The sequence below is a fragment of the Rhamphochromis sp. 'chilingali' genome (assembly GCF_963969265.1).
Source record: "Rhamphochromis sp. 'chilingali' genome assembly, chromosome: 16".
NCBI lineage: Eukaryota > Metazoa > Chordata > Actinopteri > Cichliformes > Cichlidae > Rhamphochromis > Rhamphochromis sp. 'chilingali'.
This window is the reverse complement of record NC_137943.1, coordinates 25,934,852-25,959,502: the sequence shown is the minus strand read 5'-3', so window position 1 is coordinate 25,959,502 and position 24,651 is coordinate 25,934,852. Positions and strand designations below refer to the sequence as shown.

The window sequence follows — 24,651 nt, the reverse complement described above, 5'->3', positions numbered from 1 at the left end:
GGCTGATGGGTGATGTTGGTGAAAAGAAGAAAATAATAATAATAGAGAGGTATGCAACAATTATTCACTTTCAGAGTAAACAAACCCTGCCCAATCCCCAATGCATGTCTGCTGTGAGAGACAGCTCCTGAATCCTTTTAACACTAACATTTAATAAAACTTAGTCTTTTAAAACATAAATTGCTTATGGGAAAGCTCACTGTAAAACCCCTGCTTCCACCCTGCTTTGCTTTAATCCTCTGACATTGCAAACATAGCACAGTTAAAAAAAATATCCTTAGAGAAAAGAAAACAATATTCCACTAACAAAACACATGTGAAAAACTTAAAAGAACCAAAAACAAATACAGAAATAATAAAAATATTTTATACTCGGTAGAAAATAAGTCATAACAATTTAACCTGAGACAAATTATTATTCGCAATTATATAATGTCCGCTTCTACTTTCAGCTGCTCCCTTTAGGGGTCGCCACAGCGTTTTATCTTCCTCTCACCCTATCCCGCCTATGTCACGTCAACATTCTCCCTGTCCTGCTTCACTGCATCCACGAATCGCTCTGCTGATGCAGTGATTTCCAGTCTTGTTAATCCTGGTCACTCCCAACGAGCATCCTCAACTCTGACACCTCCAGCTACCTCCTGTCTTTTTGTTACAAACACCGTCTTCAAATACTGCAGGTCTCACCACAGTCTTTTTCATTCGTGCACATGTGTTCTATTCTGACTATAATTCATTTTCCCTGGAGTGCATACCTCCACTTCTCCAGGCTTTTCCCACCTGCTACCAACTCTCACTACATCAGAATATACGAAGACTCCTGACCTCTGTCTGTCAACCTGTTCATCACCACAGCAAACAAAAAGAGGCTCAGAGAGATCCCAGACGTAATCCCACTAAATGTATATCAGTATTTTTACTGCAGTATGTTGTCTTTTTAATGAGCACGTTTATTAAAGTAATATTAGATATTACTTAAAAGTTTGTTGTGAAGCATTTTGTATAATTTTGTTTGACCGTTTTTACTGCGTCTTTATTTCTTGTACTCTTTAATTTAAAATATGATAACAGAAAAACAATGTTCATTATATATTTGCATAATTTTGTTTTTTGAATGTAGAAGAAATTTTCGCAAACACTCAACGTTGACTGACTTTGAGCTCCAACTTGAATCTGGGATCGATTAAGCGCAGAGACGTACCGACGTCACGTCGTGCGTCAGACAGTATGCATCGAACCTGAGCGCGCTTGTGTTGATGGTGGCTACCGCTGTCCCGTTCATTTCCTAACGCACCGGGACCAAACTTCAAGCGACAAGATGTTTCTGTCTGCTGCTGTTCGCTCTGCAGTGTCGCAGGCGGTACGGTTGTGATTTTTTATGGATCTGGGGAAAGGTTTGGGTGCAATTTTCGATAACTTGGAGAAAAAAAATGCTATGACTCTTCACAAGGGCATGCAGTGGAGGCCGCTCAGCAAAATGACGTTGGGTAACACTAGCATGCTAGCTAAATTAGCTTTCTGCTGTCAAACTTTTAAAAGGCGATCGCTGGAAAAATGTGCAGCGAAAGGAAAACATAGCCGCTAGAATGGGTTTTTAGCAGGCTCGTGTACATGCAGTTGGCTTTAACTTCACCCTATATAACTGCTTGCATGGCTACTGTAAATTCACAGTATGGGAAAACACAGCAATATTAATCACTTAATATTAATCTAGCTGGAAACTTGGATCAGATAACACTGTTTACAATTTACATAAAGCAATGATTTACGTAAAAGTGGCTCAGCACAAGAAGTTTTGTGTATAATAACAGCTTGCAAAAGCTTTAGATCTGTTAAATATCAATTATACTGCAAAGTTTCTACTAGTAAAGTAGTAATTCTACACATTTGTTACTGTACATGTACTTAAGCTATCTAAGGTATTCACTATGCAGAATGTCACATTTCACAGTCATACACATCGTACTATCAGATCATAAATTTTGATTATATAAGTATAATCACTCCAACATTGCAACTGGGACTCATTTTAATTGTTTTATATACAGCTGTGCAGCTTAAACTTTAATAATAAGGCATAATGTGTTACAAGATGTATATTTAATATTATGGTGATGTAGAATTGTTCGCAGCTTCAGATTTCAAGAAAATTCAGTAGTATAAACGTAGTACAATTAATTTCTAAATATAGTGGACTAGAAATAGAAATCTATAGATTTGGGGTTATTAAGTTTTCATATCTTCTTTCGGACTAGTGGGAAACGTTAAAATATACACGAAGAGGTTTATTTTACACAACTTTACTCACCTTTACACTATTGTGTCATACTTTATGTAAATAAGATTTTCCAGTAACAAACATTTTAGTTTAATTCCACTTCATCGCTTTAGAGGAAGATTTCTCAAAATAATTTTTTTCTCATACTAGAAAACAAAAATCTTGACTTTAGGCGCAAACTAGGACTGGGCGATATATCGAGTTTTTAAAAAAAAAAAAAATTGATATATTTTTATACGAGATATAAGATGTGAAAATATCGTTTATATCGATATAGTATATGTTACGTTTTAATTATACTTGTGGAGCCGCAAGTTTGCCTCTCTTTCGTCCACTTTTGTCTCTACGCAACGTTACTCTGGCTCGCCTCTCCTTCACTGAACACAACTCCTCCTCCCCCATAGCTTCACCTACAGGCAGCGACAAGATGGACACGGCAAATCTCCGTTAACGAGTTACTGCGCATCGCCCCGTGCGTGGAGCTGGACGGCGTCAACGTGTTAACGACCTAACCACGCTAACGCCATGCAGCCCAGAGGGGCTGCACAGCCTACAATCCTTGCATTTTCTCAAAAGTTGACAGCGCGCCTGATGTATGAATTCTGGTTGTGCTTGATGACCGCGAACCGATTTTATGTGGAACACAGCGCTCAGCAATCTGTCAAAAATGTTTGAGTACGACTTTGGTAAACTACGGAGCTGTGGAGTAATACGTACTGTGCTTCAACGTAATATTACCGTACTTTGTGTGTATAAGGACCATAAATGACACCTGTTCAGAGTCATGGTTACATTTCAAACTCCAGGCTGTCAGTCACGCAGTAGAACTTGGGAATAGAGCAGCTGTGAAATCTGTCGTTGTTATTATGCTCAGCGTCCTTTAGTTTACATTTTGACTGCACAATTGTGAGCTTTTTGTTGTGCACAAAAACAACATTGTTTTAGTTTATTTATGGAGCATTATTAATTAACAAATGCTCATAATATATTTTTGAGTAATTTTTTCATGTACACCTATGCTGTATGTTAATAAAAGTGCCTGTGTGACATCTGGGAAACAGCTTTAACTAAGAACTCTCTTTCTGTTCTTACTTTATGGAATAAAAAAATATCGAGATATATATCTCATATCGCCATCCAGCTAAAAAATATTGAAATTTGAATTTTGGGTCGTATCGCCCAGCCCTAGCGCAAACCTTCCATTTTATTGCTGTATGTATTTTAAAGTTTTATTAATAGTATAGTTGTGTACAAATCAAGGCAGGCGCAGCAGTCACTATAAATTTGACCTTTTACATTGAGCCAGTCAGTCAACAATTACCTACAGTCTTTAGTCTTGCAATCTTTGGGTCATTGATGTGAGATTCATATTTTATTATGTCTAAGTGCATCAGTTCTGTTTAAAATATGACTTGAAGGAGTTTAATCTACAGACTAACATTTAAATAAAATAAATAAGAGGTTTAGAAAACTAACAGATGATCTTAAATCACAATGTTAATTTGACATCTGCAGTTTAACTCCTCCCAGTTCCTGGTTCATTTTAAACTTTAAACACTTCAAACTTTTTTACTCGAACACCTGTATTAACTTCCCAAGGGCACACATATAATTTTAAAATGAAATTTAAATTAAATAGAAATTAAGTTAACGTTTACTTCAACATTATCCTAGTTTTACATAAAAACCTCATGTTTTTGGTTGCACCACCTGATATTTTGGGGTTTTAGTTATCGCTGAACTAACACAACTTAAACTTGGGTCTTAGAGAATGAACTCCTGCAAGTCATGAATTGGATTCATTATTTTTAACATATGTTATGCACTCAAAAGTATTGCATGTAAGTAGCATGTTTACTGTAAGAAATGTTGGCATTTGAGATCAGTTTGAATTTAGCTCCATGACATCACTAGGTATTTTACCTGTTTTCTTCTGTTTTGTAGGCCAGGAGTCTGCATCAGTCTGCTGTACGTGCTGGAGCTGGTGGCATTTTTGTGGTGAGTAGCACTTTCCGTTCCTCAGTGCACAAAATGTGTAGAAGGTGACAGACAAAAACAGAGTACATGCGGATGCTGTACACGCTGATGCTGTACGGGCTTTTTTTTATACATTGTGTGAGCTCATCATGGTGGGTTACTATAGATCAGCAGCTCATGGAAAATTTTGTAAATTACAGCAACAATTTGTAGTCATTTCTAATATTATCTATATCTATATTACTACTAAGTTTAATTGTTACTGCTCATTGTTCAACGCAGTCAGTCTAGCTGTTACTATGTCACACTAACATTGTTTTTTTAGTTACACTGGGGCAGAAGTTCACTTACTTCTGCAATTTTTGTCTATTATTGGAAAATGAATTATTCATGTTAATACATTTTAGAAGGGTTAAGAAAAAGATTTGCTGATGGGCTTCATAAAACAGGATTAAACAGCAACACCATATCAGCTTTCTTTACTTGGTGTATGCATAAACAAATTTTCACAAGCATGGACTTTAATCACGAAACTTTTAGAAACTGTATTTATCCTCACCTTGTCTTATTTCAAAAGTGTATTCTGTCTTAGTGAGTGCTGCTCCAAAACCAGGGTTACACAGGTCACAGGAGAAGTGGGAGTCCAATTTGCATGTAACAATTGAGGCAGAACGATGGTCGGAATAATGTCAGAAATGTTTAAATGTAACCATTAATATCAGATACAGACAGACATTACAACAATCTCCATCAAACTTATATCACGCCACAAAAATTAAATAAATATAAACCAGAGTTTATAGAGCATTGAGGAGCGTTTGTGTTTTTGCACAAAGGTAAAGGCATTCTGGCATGAATTTTCCAACATTATGTCAAAGGTTTTAGAGCTACTCTTTCCATTAGATCCTCAAACATGTTTATTAGGGGATTTTAAAGGTTGGTACCCAATTACGAAAAAAGCCAACAGAAGTTCCTGGAACTGTCTCTATGCATTGTTAGAAAGTGCATAACCATTATGTGGAAGTCCGACTTCCAACTACCTATTTTTAGATGGATCTCAGAGATATGTAGATGTGTCCCACTTGAAAACATCACCTACACGCTCAGAAACGACTATAAAACCTTTGTTAACACTATACCAACTCCTTTATTGGACTGATAGGATCAAATGCAAAGGTTTTTAGAACTTATAAACCTACTGTCACCAGTGTCAAGTATTGTCCTTATGCTGTATTTTTGTTATCCTGATCTGTTTGGGTGGGTTTGGAGTGTGTTTTTGTCCATGCGTCACTAACTTGAAAATTTTGCAAAAAAAAAAAGGCTCAGCCATTAATTGAAGACACAGCTCTGCAGTATGTTTGTAAAGGATTGATCCCAGTGGTATCTGTTTTCCAAAAGACCTTAATTTATCCAGGGAGGAGCCATTACAGCCACACGAAAACATCTTGTGATAATTTCATGCATTGGAAACTCTCCTTGGTTCCATAGTCCCCCGGTAGTAACATTGTTTTTAACCTGTGCTTGATTTAAAAAAAAATTCTTATGACACTCTTTTTTAATTAATGCATTGGTTGGCTGCTTTAAATTAAAAAACAAAAAACATTAAATTTCTTCCCTCCTCAATTTTTCTATTGCACAAAGGAGCTTTGCTGCTCACAAGGGGGCAGTGTGTGCAGAAGCAGAAATAATAGTTGTCTGTGTTGAGTCTGTTCTCTCGTTGGGTAGTAGCACCTGTTTCCCTCTGGGCTTACATGATGAACTGTTAATATTTTATCAGATACTGTTTGCAGCTCACAGATCTGTTACTCACGCATGAAAGTGGTAGCTGTTAAGGAAAAATTCAGCCTCAGTAGAAGCTTCACAAGATTTAATATATACACAGATAATTATATACCGAAGACGGTTATGTGTGTGTCTGTTATAAATAAAGTTTAATCTACTTTAATGTTATCCTTATTCTTTTTTAGCACAGAGATACTCCTGACAACAACCCTGACACACCTTTTGAGTTCACTGAGGAGAACAAGAAGGTGAGCCTCGCATCTGTGTTGAACAGTATTTTTTTAATGCACTGATGTGGTTTTCATTACCAGTAATAGCAGATAATTGCAGGTATTGATTTTGTGTTATTGTACAAAAGCTGGAATTTCTTTTCAGAAATACCCAAGTTGATTGGCTTAAGATGTCTCTAGCTTTATTTTGTAACTAATTTAGTAGTTATTTAATTGCCTTTCCACCTTAATACACCAGACACAATGTATTTTCCTGGTATTTTTGTAGAAAAAAAGCTCAACGATAGATGGCCTACCTACTACTGTACTGTACTGTACTCTACAATTATAGTATCATTTAATTCATGTACATGAATTATATTAGGACTATTTCACTGTATAAATTGGCCTTATTGTTAAAATAAAAATGGGAAATACAGTTATGGAAAAATATCTTTTTCTGTTCACTGTAGAGGATTGAGGCGATCACTTCAATGTACCCAGAAGGACACAAGCAAGCAGCCACCATCCCCGTGTTGGATTTGGCCCAAAGGCAACATGGATGGCTCCCTATTTCTGCCATGAACAAGGCACAGTCATATTTTTAGTGTTTTCCAGCAGAGTGATGCTCGTCAACACATTTTATATAAATTTTGTATTTCAGGTTGCAGAGGTGCTGGAAATCCCTCCAATGAGAGTATATGAAGTAGCAACGTTCTATACGATGTTCCTACGTAAGCCTGTGGGAAAATACTTCATTCAAATCTGCACGACAACACCCTGCATGCTCTGTAACTCAGACAGCATCGTGGAGGCCATCCAAAACAAACTTGGTAAGAGTGCTTTTCCATTTTATGCTGAGAAACCAATGAAGAGATGAAAACAGATGAAAACAAACTTTTTTTTATTGTGTATGTTTGAGATAAACAGAGACTGAGAACAAATGTATAAATATACAGTTGCCATTGGTATTCAAACAATATCAAGCTGTAGCATCAAACAAGATTGAAATCAAGCAAGGAAACTGTCAACACACTTGAGCCTACGTTACATTTAATAGAGGACAAGGTTTGTTCTTTAAGTCAACCATAGTGAAGTTTTACTCTTCCTTTTAACTCGTATATGTGGCTAACAGCTGTGGCACGTCAGGCTTTAGTGCTCGAGTTAAAAATATTTGTTGTTTTAGTAAGACAATCTGTAGAGTGTCAGATGAGACTAGCTGAATATGAAGCGTCTCTCCATTTGGTTCTCCACAGGTATCAAAGTTGGGGAGACTACTCCAGACAAGATGTTCACTGTAATAGAAGTGGAATGCCTGGGTGCCTGTGTGAATGCTCCAATGGTTCAGATCAACGACAACTATTATGTGAGTGCTCGAGTCGTCTGTGCAGATGAACGTTTTAACTAAATTAACCAAATTAGATTAAAGCTCAAACGAGTTTCACAAAGAATGTGTACAGAGCACCGTTTCTGGAGTTCTCCTCTCATGTGGAAAACAGTGCAGGTGTGACACAGCCTGCAACATGGAAGACTCTAAAGGAAATTAAGAGCAGGGAGAAAAAAATAGAGAAATAATCAGCTATAACACGAGTGTTTTCTTATTCATTATATTAGTTTGGAAAAATATCAACTTCTTGAACCAAGTGTGATGTCAAAATTTTTCTTTTTAGATTCTTTTGTGGTTAACCATGTGAAAATAATTCTACCATGGGACATTTAGTTATTGCAAGCCGAGCTTAAGTGAATTACCCAATTAAAGATGACTGTGAAGGAGGAATTCTCCGCAACACCTCAGCTTGCTGAGGTATCATCATTAGCGAGAAAAGGCACGATGTAAGAGTACCTTGTGCTGAGGTTGGCATTTTCTTATGTGAATAATTAACACTCAAGCCATACACACAGCCTTTGGAGATTAGATTAATTCAGTCATCAATTACACATTTAGTTTTACTCAGGATGACACAGTTTGCAAATAAGAGCTTGAACTTGTGTCGGGTTGTTCAGGGGCTTCTAAATATGAAGGTAGAAGCAGCTTTGGAGCAGCACACAGGCAGTATTAATTAAGCAGACCACCCGATTCAGTCTTTGTACTTAAGAACATTGTGAGATTTGAAAAAAATGCCATAATGGTTTTGGGCAAGTCTATATCATTCATTTTTAACACTATGGTTCAGCTCTGCAATATCATAAAGTAGCTGTACTGTAAATAAAATAAAATAATTAATTAAAAAAAGCACTATTTGACACTTGTATCCTCTTTAGCACGACTTGGAAAAAAAGCTAAATCTGTCAGAGCTGGTTTGAACTTTACTGACAGTTAAAGTCAGAGTTATTATTGGCTATAGTTATTAGTGGCCATAAAAAATAATTGATTGGAAAACTGGGGATGCGCTGATCATGAAACTCTGGCCCGATACTGATGTTTAAAATAAGCTGAAGACGGTATATGTACTTTTTTTTTTTCCCTTTTTATCGTTTTTCTGTTGTTGTTTACTTCCTCTTCTTGGTTTCCTCTTGCAGCCAAACCAAAAAAAATCTTCATTACAAAAATCCTTTCCTGTTTTAAAGTCGATTAGCTGTCTGTTATGCTGTATACTTTATAGTCAGGGAAAACTGATATGATACAAGAGATACATATCAGCCACTGATGCCTATAAATATCACTGCAGATGTCAGTATTCTTGTTTTAGTGAACAAGGCTGATATTGGCTCATATTGGTAGGCTCATAGATCTTACTATTGATAAATTGGTGCTGCCCTGCATGTCCTAAAGATCAACAATAAGATATTTTGAAAGTTGGGAAAAGTTGCTGTTGGGTGAAATACAGTCACTGACTGACATGGTCAATCTGACATTGATGTAGTATTTATCCATTTATTCAATTTAGAATAAATCATCATAATTTCCTTTGAATTACAAAGATAGTATTTAAAGTATTCCCCTGTCTTTAGAATATAATAGATCTTCTTACAGATTGGAGGATGTGAAAATCAAAACATGGACCATCAGATGACCAAAAGCTAAGCTGCTCTCATCCCTTATTCTAGGAGGACCTTACACCAAAGGATATCGAGGATATTATTGATGAGCTTAAGGCAGGCAGAGTCCCTCCACCAGGACCCAGGTACGTGCACAATTTGCATAATAGATTCTTATATAATTTTAAAGTCATTGAACTGATTGTAGATGAAGAAGTTTGTTCTTTTTCTATAGGAGTGGCCGATTCTCCTGTGAGCCTGCAGGCGGACTGACTTCCCTGACAGAGCCTCCTAAAGGACCAGGATTCGGTGTAAGATCGGACCTGTAGACATTTCTGGGCCACTCTCTGCTTGCTACAAAGGCAAGCTGTCAGTGAAACTGTTATGGTTAAGTCAGATATATTGTGTAAATAAATTGTTCCTGTACATGTTCTCAAGGTGTCAGTGTCTCACTTACATGGATTCCAACAAGGAAAACAAAACTGGAAACATGAAATGCAGGATTTGTAGCAGTTGTTATATTTCTAGATACTTCTAAGCAAAGCTGGCTAAAGGACTGGAATAGTAAAGCTTCTTAATACGTCAATGTAAGCCTAAAGCTAAATATTTTTGTGCATATTGTGATACTACATAAATAGTATGTATTTCTACCTCAGTAAGTTATGTGACAGTTTCCACTGTCATTGCCACTTCAGTGATGGCCACCTATGGAAACCTTATGAAGGGTTTTTACTTAAGTATGAATCACATCCTTTGTACACTCAAATTCATTCAAATATGACATCTCAAAATTACAGCATAGCACATGCACAATAAGATGCATATTCCTACCATGTATGCCCCTATGGAAAAATCATGTAATTAAAAGCTCACAGTACAAGCTAAAGCTATTAGATGTTTATTGAAGTACTACACATGCTAAAACAAAAAGTATAAAGCCTTTTTAATTAACACTAGCTCTACCAAAGTCATTTTTGGTCCTTAATATTTTGTTCTGAATTTTACTGGATGTAAATATATTTTAGTGGACCAATTTTAGATGTCTTTCAATTACTGTGGATCAGTGACATTTAAATTGTTTATTCATAAAGAAAACCTTTGGTAAACGGTAAATACCACCAGATATGCTGCTACGCATGGTGTAACAAATTATGATTAAATTGTAAAGTTATTTTACTACATGTTACCTCTATTTAGTTCATTTCAAATGTGGTTTATTGACATTGTTTCATTATATTTGGTTCTGGACATACATTTAAGACATTAGTAGAGACTACCTGATGGTTCTGACAGGAATAATATAAAAATTATTTCATCTAGTACATGTCCAATTAATATACTCCAAACTAGACTGTGGGTAGTATCATTGTGACTGACTTTATTAACAAAAGAACCACGTATTGACCTTAAGATTCCGCCTGCTTAAACACCTTTAAAGTTGATTCATTCAAGACATTACATGATAAACACAGCCCCCTTAGCCTTGAACAGCACCCCACTTCCTACAACTGGTCCTGTCGTTTCATTTTCATCCCATCCCGAGGCCGTTTTCATGTCTAGCCGGTACCCCTCCCCCACTTTCCTCGTACCAATACGCTTTCAACCCAGCTCTTCTCTGCAACATATAACATTATGCACGGTGACGCATGCGCAATGCATGCAACATGATGCAAATGTCACTGCGCAACCAATTCTAAGCTGGCTCATACACTGAATTGGCGGGCTAATAGGTCGACTTAACCAGATCGGCTAATTACTGAAACTGCGGCCTGAAGTCCGCAGCCATGCTCACGACAAAGAAGGAAAACGCCATTCCTCTGTTAACCTCAGCCGTGATCTTCGAGAAAGTTCCCACTGACCGCAGCACAGCAGCGGAAAAGATGACGTCAAGTGCCCATTCCTGTTCTCTCTCTCCCTCTCTCTCCCTCCTTTCGGTTCAAATACACACGCTCAAAAGCCACTTTGAGGTGCTACACACACCGCTAACGTACAACATGTCTCAGCAAAAAGCGTATTCTTAAAATTAAAGATGCGAATTTACTCACGGCTTCGGTTAAATGAAAGTTAAACCGTTTGACACATACCCATCTACAGTCTATCCAGCAGACGCAGACCTTATAAGCTCGGTGGTGCTCTGGTGGTCACATGATTTCTCCCTACCAATGAAAATGACGCTTGCATGTTTTGCTAGGTTTTTCTCCGAGAGGACGAGCGACGAACGGCTTGGATGTTTTCAAAACCAGCGATGAACGTCACACAGCCGTAGGCTACGGTTAACGTCCAGTATTTATGAAATTAACTGTTAATATTGCGCAATAGTCACATATAGCGGAACCTGAATGAGTCGGTGGGAACGTGTAACCCCTTTTAAAGGTAAGCGCAAAACGAGGTTTCTTGTTTGACTGCCTCGGATCAGGATGGGTAAAAAAATCCTAGCAATCTGGCTAAGTTGTACTGCAAGCTGGCTAACGTTAAGCTAACTTGACGTAAACTGCGTGCGAAAATGGGAATGTTATGTGTTTGCGTGGGCTTGGTATAGTTGTGCGCCACGTGCGTTACACACATTGAGGACTTATTCTACGCTAACTGAAATTTCCACCCCAGTAACTGCCTTTAGTTGCTCGGTGCTTTCAAAGCGAGGATACAGAGCGCTGATAGGAAAATGTCGGGGCGAAGCAGAGCGAGCTGGGTTAGCTTCAGACAGCCAGACAGCCAACGGGGCTGTGTAGGTCTGGGAACAAGCTCGCTAGCTAGCTTAGATTAAGCGCTGGGGAGGGGGATCGTTGTGAGGGCAGTAAAGGAGCTGCAGTGGGCTTTTGTCTCGGGCTGTGCTGTGCTCCCTGTGTTGACTGTTGCTGTTTAATCGCGAAACGTGAACTTGAATTTGCCTTGTCCTGGCCAAGCACTAGCATTAGACAACATATTTACTCGCAAGACGAATTTCACCGCCAGATTAATCAACTAACACCACAGCTCGTGTTTATTATCTATGTCCAAGTTGCGAATTTTAGCGCTCAACAACATTACTTTTTGATTATTGGAAGCACGAGCGGCATTAACGTTGGTGGGTGGTGGTTTCTGCAATGATCGAGCCAACGCCACTTCGTTTATTTACAACCAGCGTAGTTTGGCGGGACAGTAGCAGTCAATATGCTGTAAAATGTAGTTATGATTTGTAAATTCTCTCAAGGAACTAGCATAGCTATTAGAAATCCGGAGCTTGCGCCTCCCAGGCAGTGACTGTGACATCTTGGGGGTGTGTTGCCTGATACAAAAGCTGCTTGTCTTTACATGGCTATCTGTGCAGCAACCCGTCTGAATCAACCGAAACGTCAACCTGAAATTGAACATACGTTAAGTTAAAGAGTTTTATTGGATTGCAGCACGTCTACACTGTTAAATTAAGCTTTAATTTTTTTTAGAATCAGTCCGAAATTGGTCCTAGTGGCAGTATTTTTAAGTGACATCTGTCTCATACAAAATACTGTGTATTCGTCTTATACTATTATATTGAATGCAGTATGTAGACAGTGTAATGGTCATATTGTAATGGTGTTTAATTAATCTGTTTTTTCATACAGTTAAAAAAAACAACAGTATTAAATGTAAAATATATTTTTTATGTCTTTGTTAAGGAACAGCACATGTAAATACAGTTAACTGGCCATTTTAAAATAATTGTTTCATTTTCAATATTACAAGAAATGTTCATTTTGGGATCATGAAGAAGAATGCTATTTAGCACCACAATTCAAACATGAAAACGTGTCATATTCAGAGATTAACTAATCGAGCAGCTGCTTAAAGGTTACATCAAAAATAAAACCATAAGAAACCAACTGTCAGAAACGCATACTCTTATTGTCTCTTTTGGGGGGCTTATTTTAATTTTGGAGACATGAATATTGACTTGAATACTGCTAGTGTTCTAGAAACCTCCATTTACAATTTGAGAGTTACTAAAATAAAGCATTAGTTGTTACAATTCAACTGTTGTGCTGACAATTGATTGTAGCATCAGCTTGCGTCTGTGGCCTTTTAAATAACCAAATCTTACAGGAATGCATGAAAAATACTCTTAAAACAGGGTGATCTGTTTGTCATTTCAGTTAAAGTTATATTTAGTAATTTCACTCTTTAGCTGACCTTAAACCAGGAACTGATTAATTAAACTGAATTTGTTAAGATTATAGAAGGTTGTATAACAGCAAGCATACTTCCAGTTCGCCATGACACATCATAATTGACCTTACTACTAAGGAACAGCACTTAAAATACCTTAAATGGTGAGTCCTCAATGATGAGTAAATTCTTGCGCAATTGTAATTACAATTCCTTTAGAATAAATCTTGTTAAATCATTTTTTTAAACTTAACCTTAACCTCAGCTGCAATTTAGATAAATCACCAGGACCATGCTGCAATTATTTGCTTATTAACAATGTACTAAGGAGCAAGTTAGGATGTAGTAATACATGATACTTTTTCATATTAATGTTTTGTTAAATGTAGTCCACTGTTAATCTGCTATTCCTTTAGATACATTTTATATAGACAGAACAGTAAATAAAAATGTTATTCATAGACTTAAATTGGCAGTAGCTGATTTTTATCAATAGAACATATCACTCTCATATTAGGGAACATGATTCTTCAGGCATTAAAGTGCTGTCTTCTCCCTTGATTGATTGATTGGTCACTGCTGTTTTGGACTCAATTGTACGTGGTGGGATTAGTAGGCTTTTCATTAGTGTGCTTGTGTCACCTCGAACTTTTGTTTTTTAAAATACTCTTTTACTTTCTGTAATGAGTTTGTACTAACATCTCTCTCACTGGCAACTGAGTATCATGTGATGATGATTTGCCTGAGGATGAATGAGACCTCCCACGGCACTAAAGGTTATGACAATACGAGTAGGACACATAATTGACACTGCAGTATATTACCAAGCCCTTTCTTGCAGTGCGTCATGGGTGCCTTTTTTGTGGTGCCATTGAAGAGAAGATGCTTCTTTTTGTTTGAAAGGGTTTTCTTTGTTCACTTCAGTCTTCTGGTAGTTTAGTAGCTGACACTGATGAAGCAAATTAAATGATGGTGTCCAATAATAAATGTCAGTTTTAAGTAACAAAAAGGCACTGCCCTGGCTTTTGTTTATCGTTTTGTTCATTGCAAACAACATTTATTTAGTTGTATTACTTAATTGGTGATTTTAAAAATGCATAACCTCAGTGTAACGGTGTGATTCTCTACAAAAGATTAGGTTCTTTGGGGCGTATAGGTTTAAGGGTATATTAGGGCTCTCCAGTTAATCAAAATTTACATTCAATCTAATGATTTAAAATTAGATTAAACAATTAAGGCAGTTCCTTCTTTTATCACATCTGTGCACTCATTTGCCCTGTGTTATAAATCCATGGCACCTTTTCCTTTGCTGCGTGTGTATCAGATTCATGCTCCTCTGTTAAAGTTAAGACACAACCTAATGTGCACATCGCCATTGACACAGTCAGCACAAGCACCGGCATATGCTACATCCTAAGCTCTACATAAATTCCCAGCAGAAGCATAAAGTCAGTGTTCTGTCCTTCTATTAACCGCCAGACGTACTCCTTGACATGCTGTACCAGATTTAGATCATCTTTTGGTCAGCACTAATATTAAAACAATTTTAATTGTCTGAAAACACTTTGGTTTTAACAAGTAGAGAAAGGAGAATTAAATTTGAAAAAAGCTGCTTTCATCTGCTCCCTTATTCACGAGGAATCGCTACAGTGGGTAACTCCAGATGTTGAATTTGGATGAATTTCTTTTTGTACTGGTTGCCCTTCATGACACAACCCCACAGGGATTTGTGTTTCTTCACAGCACTGAACCGGGGATCTCAGGCTTCTTAGGTGAATGTGTAAAGCACTACTGTGGAGCCACTGGAAAGGAGCATCAAATGCCATTCCCGGCTTTTGTACTGGCAATCTGTGCTTGATGCTTTTGTCTGTGATCTCAATGTGAATTGCCATAATTGAGCAGACTTGGGGTATGGGCTCCATGGACTGGACTTGTTGTGCTGCATCAGATAGAGGATAGATTGCATGGGGATCCAGAGAGTTTGTAGGTCAAGTCAATACTTTGAACTCTTTGTTTTTTGTTGTTTTTTTGTTTGTTTGTTTGTCTTACTTTTCATGTTCTTCCAGAGAATACTGGGATACATTGTCCTGCTGTTAGCTGCTACCAACAGCCATGGTGGCTGCTATTGGAGGTGTTGTGTTACTAATCAGCAATTTCAAAAACAATAAGTTGCTTGCTTGTTTGACTTTTCACCTCAAGATTTTAAATGAATCAGTCCCAAGTGAAATTAAAGATAGCATTAGGGTTAGGGTTTGGTATGTTCTACTGTTAACCTCTGTGCATAGTGTAACAATGGTTGGGTGGGTGGTGGTGTCAGTATGATATTTTTTTTAATTTATTTTTTTAATAAATACATTTATATAAAGGTTTCCAGAAAACATTTCATTGTTGACCTGTTAGTGGTTTTGATGTTGGGGTTTTAAAATAATTAAATTTTTCGAAATAGCTGCCCAAACAAGTACTTAGGAGTAATAAAAGACTTGCACATGTGCCGGATGACACACAAACAACACAAAAGGACAAGAGAAAAGCTGTGTAAATACTACTATCCCCTTCAAAGTTTCAGCATGTCAAACTCATCAAGACATACTCCAATGTCGTGTTTGTTTTGTTGTTATGTCTGCATTGCTGATGCACCAGTTCACTTTCTTCTGTTTCTGCCTGGCTACCTTTGTTATTGGTGCGGTAAGACAGCTCAACATTTTTCAACTTAGTCTTTTTTTGTGAGTTTTATTGACCTTTAGATATAATTTAAAATGAAAAACAAACACCTAGAAAATGTGAGGGAGGTAGGGAAAGGTAGGCTTAGTACATTAAAACATGAATGGTTGCATGTCCTGACCAGTGGGTGTTTTTTGATAGTAAAGTTCCTCTTCAGTCTAATTGCATAAAGTCTGTGGTTGCATGTGGGGGTGAAAAGAGCCCCAGGCTCATGAGGACTCGCATGTCTTGAGAGGCCTGCAAGTTGGCTATGGGGTGAACAGCAGAATCTCAGAGCAAATGGTCAAATGTTACAGTTTGCCAAAAGTGGACCGGGCGATCTGGAGACAAAGGCAATCATTGATCCTTCCACAGGTTGATCTTCAGAAATCTAGCAGGTTTTACTTTCCTGAGATAGATCTTTCTACCAAAGGCTCCATTTTGGCCATTTTGGTTCATGGTCCACTAAACAGTAAGTTAGAGTTTTTAGGGAAGGACTAGAGCAATTCTTCCCCAAATTCCCAACAAGCTGAATTTACATTGTTGTCAAACTGCAAGGTAAATGGGCACCTTTCTGCCATTAGATAGCAGGCATTGCCCATTATTCCAGAAGCCGTTGAAATTATAATGACATTAACCTCCTAAGACCCGAACTCTTCCACGGCATGCATTTTTAATTTCTCTTTGATATTTGGGCATATTGGGGCCCAATGAATGTAAAAACAAAGAATTACCAGATTTTTTTTTTGATTTTTTTTTTACCTGATTTGTCTTTTTATGAATCAGAGCCACATATGAGGATATTCATTTAAAATTTTGATAGAACAGTAGCAGTATAATGTCCTCGTAAATGGATATCAGGCCCCGGTTGAGCAAAATTGAGTATTTTGGTCTAAATAACCCAAAATGTGATGTCCACATATGTGGACGGCAGGTCCTAGGAGGTTAATGCACTTTGTCTGCAGTTGCCAGTCTGCCCATCCTATCATTGCATTGACAGTTCTATTATAGTGTATTTACTCACAGGCATATGACTAACTTTACTTTTAAAAATCTGCTTTTGATAATAAGCTGGCTGACACCTTCATCAAAAATGTCTAGCACATGTATGGGGTGAAGAGCCAGTGGGCAGATATCGGTTGACATGTAGCTTGATGACGATCAGTTTCACAAACCAGCTGGCAAATCTTTTTTTGTTTTTCTTTTTTTATTTAAAATTCAACCAGTTTCCGCAAGAGAATATGACCTGTTGTTCTCTGAGAGTATTTTTGTTAGAACTGGCATATGATATGTTAATTTCCTCTTTCTCATTGATTGGATCTTGTTTGTGTTGCTCTTCCAAAGCTTTTGCTTTCATTTTCACTCATCCTTCTTTCCTTCAGACACTAAATTAGCTTTTATTGCTCGTCTACAAATCCCTTACAGAGTTTGTCTCATGGCGTAGTCAATTGCAGGTGAGACTTTGCCATAAAGGAGGGGCATGTTAAACAGCAATTCAATTGTGACTCAACTGTCACAACTGCATATCAATCCATATGTCAATGTGATATGACTTCCTGTAACGATGAAGTGTTTGATCTGCAGAAAAACTGTTATTTAAAAGTAATGTCATTAAGCAAGTTAAAACTACTTATGTTTAGACGGAGCATTTTGTTTTTGTATTTAACATTGTAGCTTTATGTCATATAGTAATAAAGTGATCATCTGAATAATTGCTTCTTGCGGTCGCGCTGTGGTTGAGACATTAATTACAGAGCAGTTTTGGTCAGTTTGAAATATTTTCTCTGGCTGTCTTGACAATATTTAATGCCAGCATTTATCTTCTGATCACACTCGCATGCATAGTGACAGGTCTGGATTCTCAAAAATCTAATTTTCCTCTTATTTCTGCCAGATCATGGAAATCAGATGGTGGGAAAGAATCTGCAGTCACATCAGTTTTACACATGCCGTCGAGGCAGATCGTCATAAGAGGCATAGACAGAAACGTGCTGAGAGCCATGCAGACGCTTGTAAAGAAATGCAGCCCAAGTACACAGTTAATACTGAACTGAAAGTCCAGCTACGTCAAATTTTCAGATTTCTTAGATTGTTATTAGACTCCTTCCAATATTTTCTTGCTTAATAATGCAAGCACAAAGAGGGCTTGCTCTAAAAATAACTGGAAAACGTTAGGATGACATCTATAGTATAAAGCCTCTCCAGACAGACTATAAGCTTCTTAGAGAATAGGGTATTGACTAAGGTGCTGTAATGCCTGAGCAATTATGTAAGGGCATACGTTATTTCCTCTTTACAGTGCACTTCTTGAGAAAATTTGTTTGCATTACAGTTGTTCATTTGGATTATTTTTCATACAGTGGAAAGTACATAATACTTATTTCCAGTTTTTATTGTTTTTGTCTCCAGTATTATACAATATTTTGTTTTTGTAATTTGTTTTAGTCCATAACACAATGCCTAACTTGCCATATCAAATGTTTTATGCGTTATGCATTTTTTGGGTGAGAAGTAATTTAAGAAAGGGGAAAAATAAGAGGCAGCAGATTAAAGGAGTAACATTCACATGGAGGTGGAGGGTTCTAAATGCAGATCGGTGCAATGGAAAATGTCTTAAGCTATTTAGAAGACATTCTCTTAGAGAACAAGAGAGAAAGGTATTAACCCTTCACGGGTTTAGGGTTAAGCCTAGACACAAAGTGATGACTTGGACATCACTGAGTGAAGGAAAGTAATGATTTCATATGAGCTTAAGCTTACTAAATGTATTGGTTCATTTCATGTGAAACATAAGCAGTCTGTTTAAGACCTAAACTTGTGCCTTTTGTACTCGAGTCCTTCACATTGAGAGTTTTAGCTTGGCTATCTTTGGTATTTTGGGCCTATATGTTGTCTGCTTGGTCTGATCTTTGCCATATTGCAGCATTTCACAGCAACAAAGAGCAAGAATGACTTATGGTTGTAATAAAGCTGTTTTACTTTACTAACATTCTGATTGGGGTTCCTCTTTTTTGTTTTGAGTGCTCACAGCAGGGCCATATCTTCAGGGAAATCCCCCCCAAACAGTCATTTTTTTTTTTTTTTTTTTTACTCTTCACTCTTCAGCAAAGTGAACACCACTGCCCACTGAGTATTGATAAATTGCCATTATTGGTTATTGAGGCTACTGTGGCTGTGCCGTTTAAGCTTTGTGATGGTGAAGATTGGTCATCTTAGAAGATGGAGTGAAATTTAAAAAGGTTACAACAAATGTGATGGGAAAAACTCCAAGCACAATAAGCCAAAGAAATTATCTGTTTCCTCTATTTGAGGCAGCTTAAAATTCTGTTCTGTATCACTTTCACTTCATCTTGTCGACTACACTTATTGGGTTGCAGTTCAAAAGGGAGCATGAAAGCAAGCAGTGGTCATGATGTGATGTGCCTCAAGCTAGACCAGAACCTGCAGTTGGCTCCATCAGCCGAGTATCTGCGTCTTCAAGAGGCCTAGCAAGCGTGCGCTTGTGCATGTGTCTGTGAAGAGGGTGGAGCCTCCTGATTTCACAACATGTGCTGGCCTTTGCCAGCAGCTGAATGTGTGCAAAGTGTTGTTTTTGTTTGGTACGTTGAGTGCATTATCTTTGTGTGTAACGGCTTGATAATCTATTGTATGCTTTTAAAGGCCGACAGTTCGAGAGCCTGTGACCTTCCTGCGTGACTGTGAATGCACCTCATGCGCACAGGAAGGAAGGAACAGACTGGGTTGCAATATTACAATGCTGTAGGTTTTTAAATTATTAAAGAGCTCTTAAAGTTTTATTTTATGAATGAGCAGTGAGAGATATATCTGTCTGTTGCTAGTTTATTGTGAAAAAAGACAATTTGACAGTGGGTGTGTTCTTTGCATTCTTCATGGACTGCTTTCACTTCACTGATGCCAAAGAAAGCAGTCATATCCTGTTTACTCTGGCTCGGTTTTGTGACCATGCTTTCGGAAGGCTGAGGACCCTCCTGCTGTAAAATAGGTTAATGAGATTTTCATTCACTGGACAATTTCAGTGGATTCCTTTTGGTTGTAGAATAAATCGCGTCACTGAGCTCTTTTTGAGTGGAGAAATGTGATCAGATTGTGCTAATCATTGGCAGTACTCTGCATGCTGCTTTATGCTATCCATGACTGTGCTAGTTTTCATTTTAAATGGGTTTAAAGCTAAGGTGAAAACAGGCTACAATTGAGATCGCTTAGGGTTATTATACAGGAAGTAACCTATACACCTATCATATTCTCCACTGTATGTTTACATAAGAGTTAGGGTTGCCTTTGATGATGGGTTTTATGTCTTACTAACTGTTTAAAATATTTGAAGCAACGGCAACATAGCAATGTTGGCACTGTTTCTACTCTACCTGAGCACTCAAAGCACTTTATACAACTTGCCTCATTCGCCCATTCATAAAAGCGCTATTGTCTATGCTTTTTCTACATAAGTGCTTTCTGTCTAACATTCACACACATTTATACTCCAGTGGATGCACTGGAGAGCAACTTGGGTTTATTATATTGCGCAAGAATATTTGGCATGCAGACTGGAGCAGCAAAGGATCGAACCACAAACCTTCCAACAAGTAGATGACAGCTCTACCTCCTGAGCTACAGCCAGCCCATTAAATTTAAAGGGTTTTTTGTTATTAAAGTTAATTGCACATGTAGTAATAAGGAAAGACATTTTTATGTGGCAGAACCTATACATTAATCAGTTTCATTTTGTTTTTATAGACACAATTGAAAACAAACATTATTGATTAAATAACATGAAAGCAAAGCATGTGTTCAACATGCTTGTTTGAAGTATAATCAACTGTGGCCCTTTTCATGCACAAAACAGTTTAGAGCAGTTCAGATATGTTTAGAATTAACCTGCTGAAATTGGGCACAGTTGTTGAAATTCTTCATGTTTCTGCATATGATTACAGTAAAGATTAAACAAACTTGGAAGGGGCTGACTTATATACACTAATAAACCACAAAATGAAAAATGTAGGCTCCTTTTGTGCCACCCAAACAGACATGGGAACTTTGGCAGATTCTGAAGGACACTCCCAAAGATTTCTTTCTTTTGATCTGCATGCAGCCACCAACTGCTCCAACAAGATTGTGTAATACAGCCCAGACTAGGGCTGCACGATTTTGCGTAAAATGAGAATCACGATTTTTTTGGCTTAGAATTGAGATCATGATTCTCTCACGATTTTCTTTTCCAGTACAAATATTTATTGCACTTATTAACTGCACATCAACTTCGTAACAGTTGAGACTGAACATAAAAACAATAAATGTCTCACATTTTGTTGTTGCCGCAAAATGTTGTACTGCTTGAAATTCCGTCTCCACCGTTGGTTGACACTGCGTGTATAGAGCAGGTAGTGCAACAATAGAAAAATAGTTGCGGGACGGCACTGTGTAGCGTTTGTCTAGGGTGTTGATCATTTTCCTAAATCCCTCGTTTTGCACAGTGTTGATGGGAGCCATATCTTTGGTCAGGTGATAAGTGATAGCCTCCGTAATTTCTTTGTGCCTGCGGGAGTTCGACGGGTATAGGGAAGCGCTGTATAAGGTTCCCGTTATTGATGTTTGGGTGGTTGACTGGGACGGATTTTCTCCTGTCACTTTCTCGTCATCCCTGACGTGCTCTCAGTTGTTTTTTCTCTGCTAATTTTAGCATCACACGGCACAGCTTCTGTATCACGTGGTATAAGGCTCCGCCCTTGTCATTTGTTGAGCCGGAAGAGTGAGCGCTTGTTTTCGTGCAGACTACGTCCCGGATCAAAATGCGGTACAATCGTCGTCGTGTTTTTATTTATTTTTTAATTTTTTATAAAATCGTTGTCATTTGGAAATGAGATCGCACATAAGTATGAATCGAGATCGCGATTTTCTAACGATTAATCGTGCAGCCCTAGCCCAGACTGCAAACAGAAACCAGAAATCTTGCAGTGCAAAAAACCTTTTACCTTGTCTGCAGCTTCTGCATGTTGAAGATATCTGTTAAAATAAGTTCTTACACATTCTGGGGTGGTTCAGTTAGACTTGGATCGTACTCCCACCTTGAGTTTCGCTCAGCTGGTTTTGCAGTTTGGTGGGGCACGTTGTCCAGACAGGGAGGCCTTTTGGTACTGCTCCCAGCTGTCTAAAACAGCATTAAAATGGTGGAACATGTTAACATCAGACGCTCAGTATGGCACTGCATTGGTGATGGTTCATAAATATGTGGAACAACATGCAACGTGGGCTATGCAGTTTGTTTGTTTTTTGTTTTTGTTTTTTCTGTTCATGCTGTTCATGTACTACAGCTACAGATTAGCCTGTGCTGTACAGAAGGCGGAAGTAATAATAAACAGAACTTCTTCACATTGAAGTGAAACCGAGTGTTAAAAACAGTCGAAGTAGCATCTCTTCTATCTAACGCTAACTTTACAGCCCATAGCAAAGCATCATTGCCATCAAGCTATACACTGTCACCTTTTTGGAGGCCTGCACAAAGGTGCGTTAACATAGGCTTTGTGTTGGTTGATTTTATAGCAACAGAGATGTAAAAGGACGATACAGTACCTTAAATTCCCCATAACACACACGTGAATCCCCAGACCTAAGGTTTCAATGCAGAACATTACATTGAACCAATGTTATTTACCTCACCTCTTTATGGTTTTAATGGTGTGGCTGTGGTGTATTATGGTCCATGGATTTATGTAGTGCTCCAGTATTGACCACTTCATCAAAACACTAAAGCACAGTAATATGAAATCACGCAGGAGCACTGAGTGCATTGTAATGGACAAATCTAACCAAGTGTCCTAAACGCTGTAAAACCTCATGTAATTGTTAAGCTAATTGATGTATTTTAGTACCAAAGTCATCCACTTTCAGTGTAAAATGACCGAGGGAAGGTAAATGGTTAACTCCTTTCAATGAATATCTAATGTTTCTGAGTTTGTCCTTTAGCTCCACACAGCCTCACTCTTTAAATGAAACACTTTAGAATACAAATTGGTATAAAAAAAAAAAAAACATTAATATGCTGCATATCTTGTGGGGCTGACTGTAAAAAAATATACCAGCTCTGAAAATGGTTGCTGTCTCTGCGTTGTTGATTCAAGGCATCTTGTGTCTTCTTAAGCATTAAGACTATAGTGTTGAAATAAGGAGAGGTTTAAATATTTTACTCAACCAGGCCTTCAGACAATTAACTGATTAACTTCCAGCTATTCAAGAGCAATTTTGGTATTTCATTGTTGACTTAAGAGGTTTAAATCAAAGGTAAAAGGTTGGTGTGCTATGTAATCTGTAGACTCCTCGCAGCATGAAGCTGAAGTTGCTTTTTCAACCTCTCCGCACACACTGGTCTCATCTAAGCTTAGTCTGGCACTGCAGAGCTGTGGTTTTGGCACTGCGCAGGCAGCCATGTGTCGGGCTTGTGATCGGATCGGCAGCTCATCGAGTTTAATAGGATTTGACAGGTGTAGATGGAGTCGTATCTTGAATGTCATAATGAAAACTGACACAATATTTGCCTCACAGTTTATTTTTCAGACTGTGGCCAGCTAGTTGCTCATATGGAACCGAGTGGATAGGATTCCTTGTGGCTGTGACACCTTGTTAGCTGCAGATGTGTTTTGTTTCATAGTCATGTAGGTAATGTCTTTGCCACCAGGGGCTTTAAATCATTGCCTACAAATTCTCTGAAAGGAAAAGGAGGGCGTTTTGTTTTAGCAAACATGTTGCAACAGTGATGAGGCTTTTTTTAATTCATTTTTTTAACATGTATTAAACAGGATATTTTTCAGTTAATAGTTTTTGTTACCAACTAGGGCTGCCACAAACGATTATTTTGATAGTCGACTAGTCACCGATTATTTATGCGATTAGTCGACTAATCAGATCATCATCCACTGGACGTAAAACTACAGCTTATTGCACCAGCAGCATCTGCTCTTATATAACTATCATTAGCTTACAGCTTTAAGCTTTTAAGGTGCTAACTAAAAATAAAGACAAGATGATAGTTTATTCAATTTTAATGAAATTTGCAGATTGTTTCGGTAAAGTTTAATAAACTCCTTGCTATCTAAAATATAACAGGACACCGGAGTATATTCTCCAGCATCTCACACTTCTGATAATCAGCTGTCTGCTTGACGTTTATTCAGCTGTGTAAAAACTATAACTTTAATCTCAGCCAAACCGATTTACTCAGGAACAAATAAAATACAAAAAAAAAAAAAAAAAAAAGCCAAACAACAACATTTTTAATTTATCTAAGTGACTCATATATATTTAACCTGAGTCACGAAAGACGGCGGTGGGTTTGAAAACAATTTGCCGGGAGTCCGGTGTTCTCACGGCGCTAGTGACCTAGCCCCCGGCTAGCTATCGAGCTAGTGGGTAACAGACGTCTCCGAAAACGTCGGAGCGCTTTTGAAAATATGTGGTGTCCTGATAAACTGAGCCGATATTTGAGGTTTACACAGCTACATTCTCGCCTGAAAATATGTTAAACGTTTATTTTGTGACCCAGAAAGAATAATAAGAGTAATATTAAAACTAACTAGCTACCGCCATTGTTGG

The 24,651-nt window shown here is 37.8% G+C and overlaps 2 protein-coding genes across 3 annotated transcripts in view; both read left to right on the top strand.

Annotated features, from left to right (window-relative positions):
- Positions 1 to 1,202: 1,202 nt before the first annotated feature.
- Positions 1,203 to 9,657, top strand: ndufv2 (NADH:ubiquinone oxidoreductase core subunit V2). Its single transcript, XM_080861964.1, has 8 exons — positions 1,203 to 1,360; positions 4,223 to 4,276; positions 6,223 to 6,285; positions 6,720 to 6,836; positions 6,911 to 7,079; positions 7,503 to 7,612; positions 9,295 to 9,371; positions 9,461 to 9,657. The coding sequence occupies exons 1-8, from the start codon at positions 1,319 to 1,321 to the stop codon at positions 9,552 to 9,554; spliced, it is 726 nt and encodes a 241-aa protein (XP_080718090.1). The 5' UTR covers positions 1,203 to 1,318; the 3' UTR covers positions 9,555 to 9,657.
- A 1,787-nt stretch (positions 9,658 to 11,444) lies between these two features.
- ankrd12 (ankyrin repeat domain 12) overlaps positions 11,445 to 24,651 on the top strand; it is a 40,312-nt gene continuing 27,105 nt past the window's right edge. Inside the window, exon 1 of one of the 2 annotated variants that reach the window (XM_080861958.1) lies at positions 11,445 to 11,598. The gene's annotated coding sequence lies outside the window, so the exon portion shown is untranslated. The remainder of the gene's footprint in view (positions 11,599 to 24,651) is intronic. The other variant, XM_080861959.1, reaches the window with a different exon arrangement.

Bases quoted from the DNA above. Each gene is read 5' to 3' on its own strand.
- ndufv2 (XM_080861964.1), top strand. From the start codon at position 1,319: ATGTTTCTGTCTGCTGCTGTTCGCTCTGCAGTGTCGCAGGCG. The intron at 6,837-6,910 runs GCACAGTCATAT...TTTGTATTTCAG, and splicing joins CTATTTCTGCCATGAACAAG to GTTGCAGAGGTGCTGGAAAT. The intron at 7,080-7,502 runs GTAAGAGTGCTT...GGTTCTCCACAG, and splicing joins GGCCATCCAAAACAAACTTG to GTATCAAAGTTGGGGAGACT.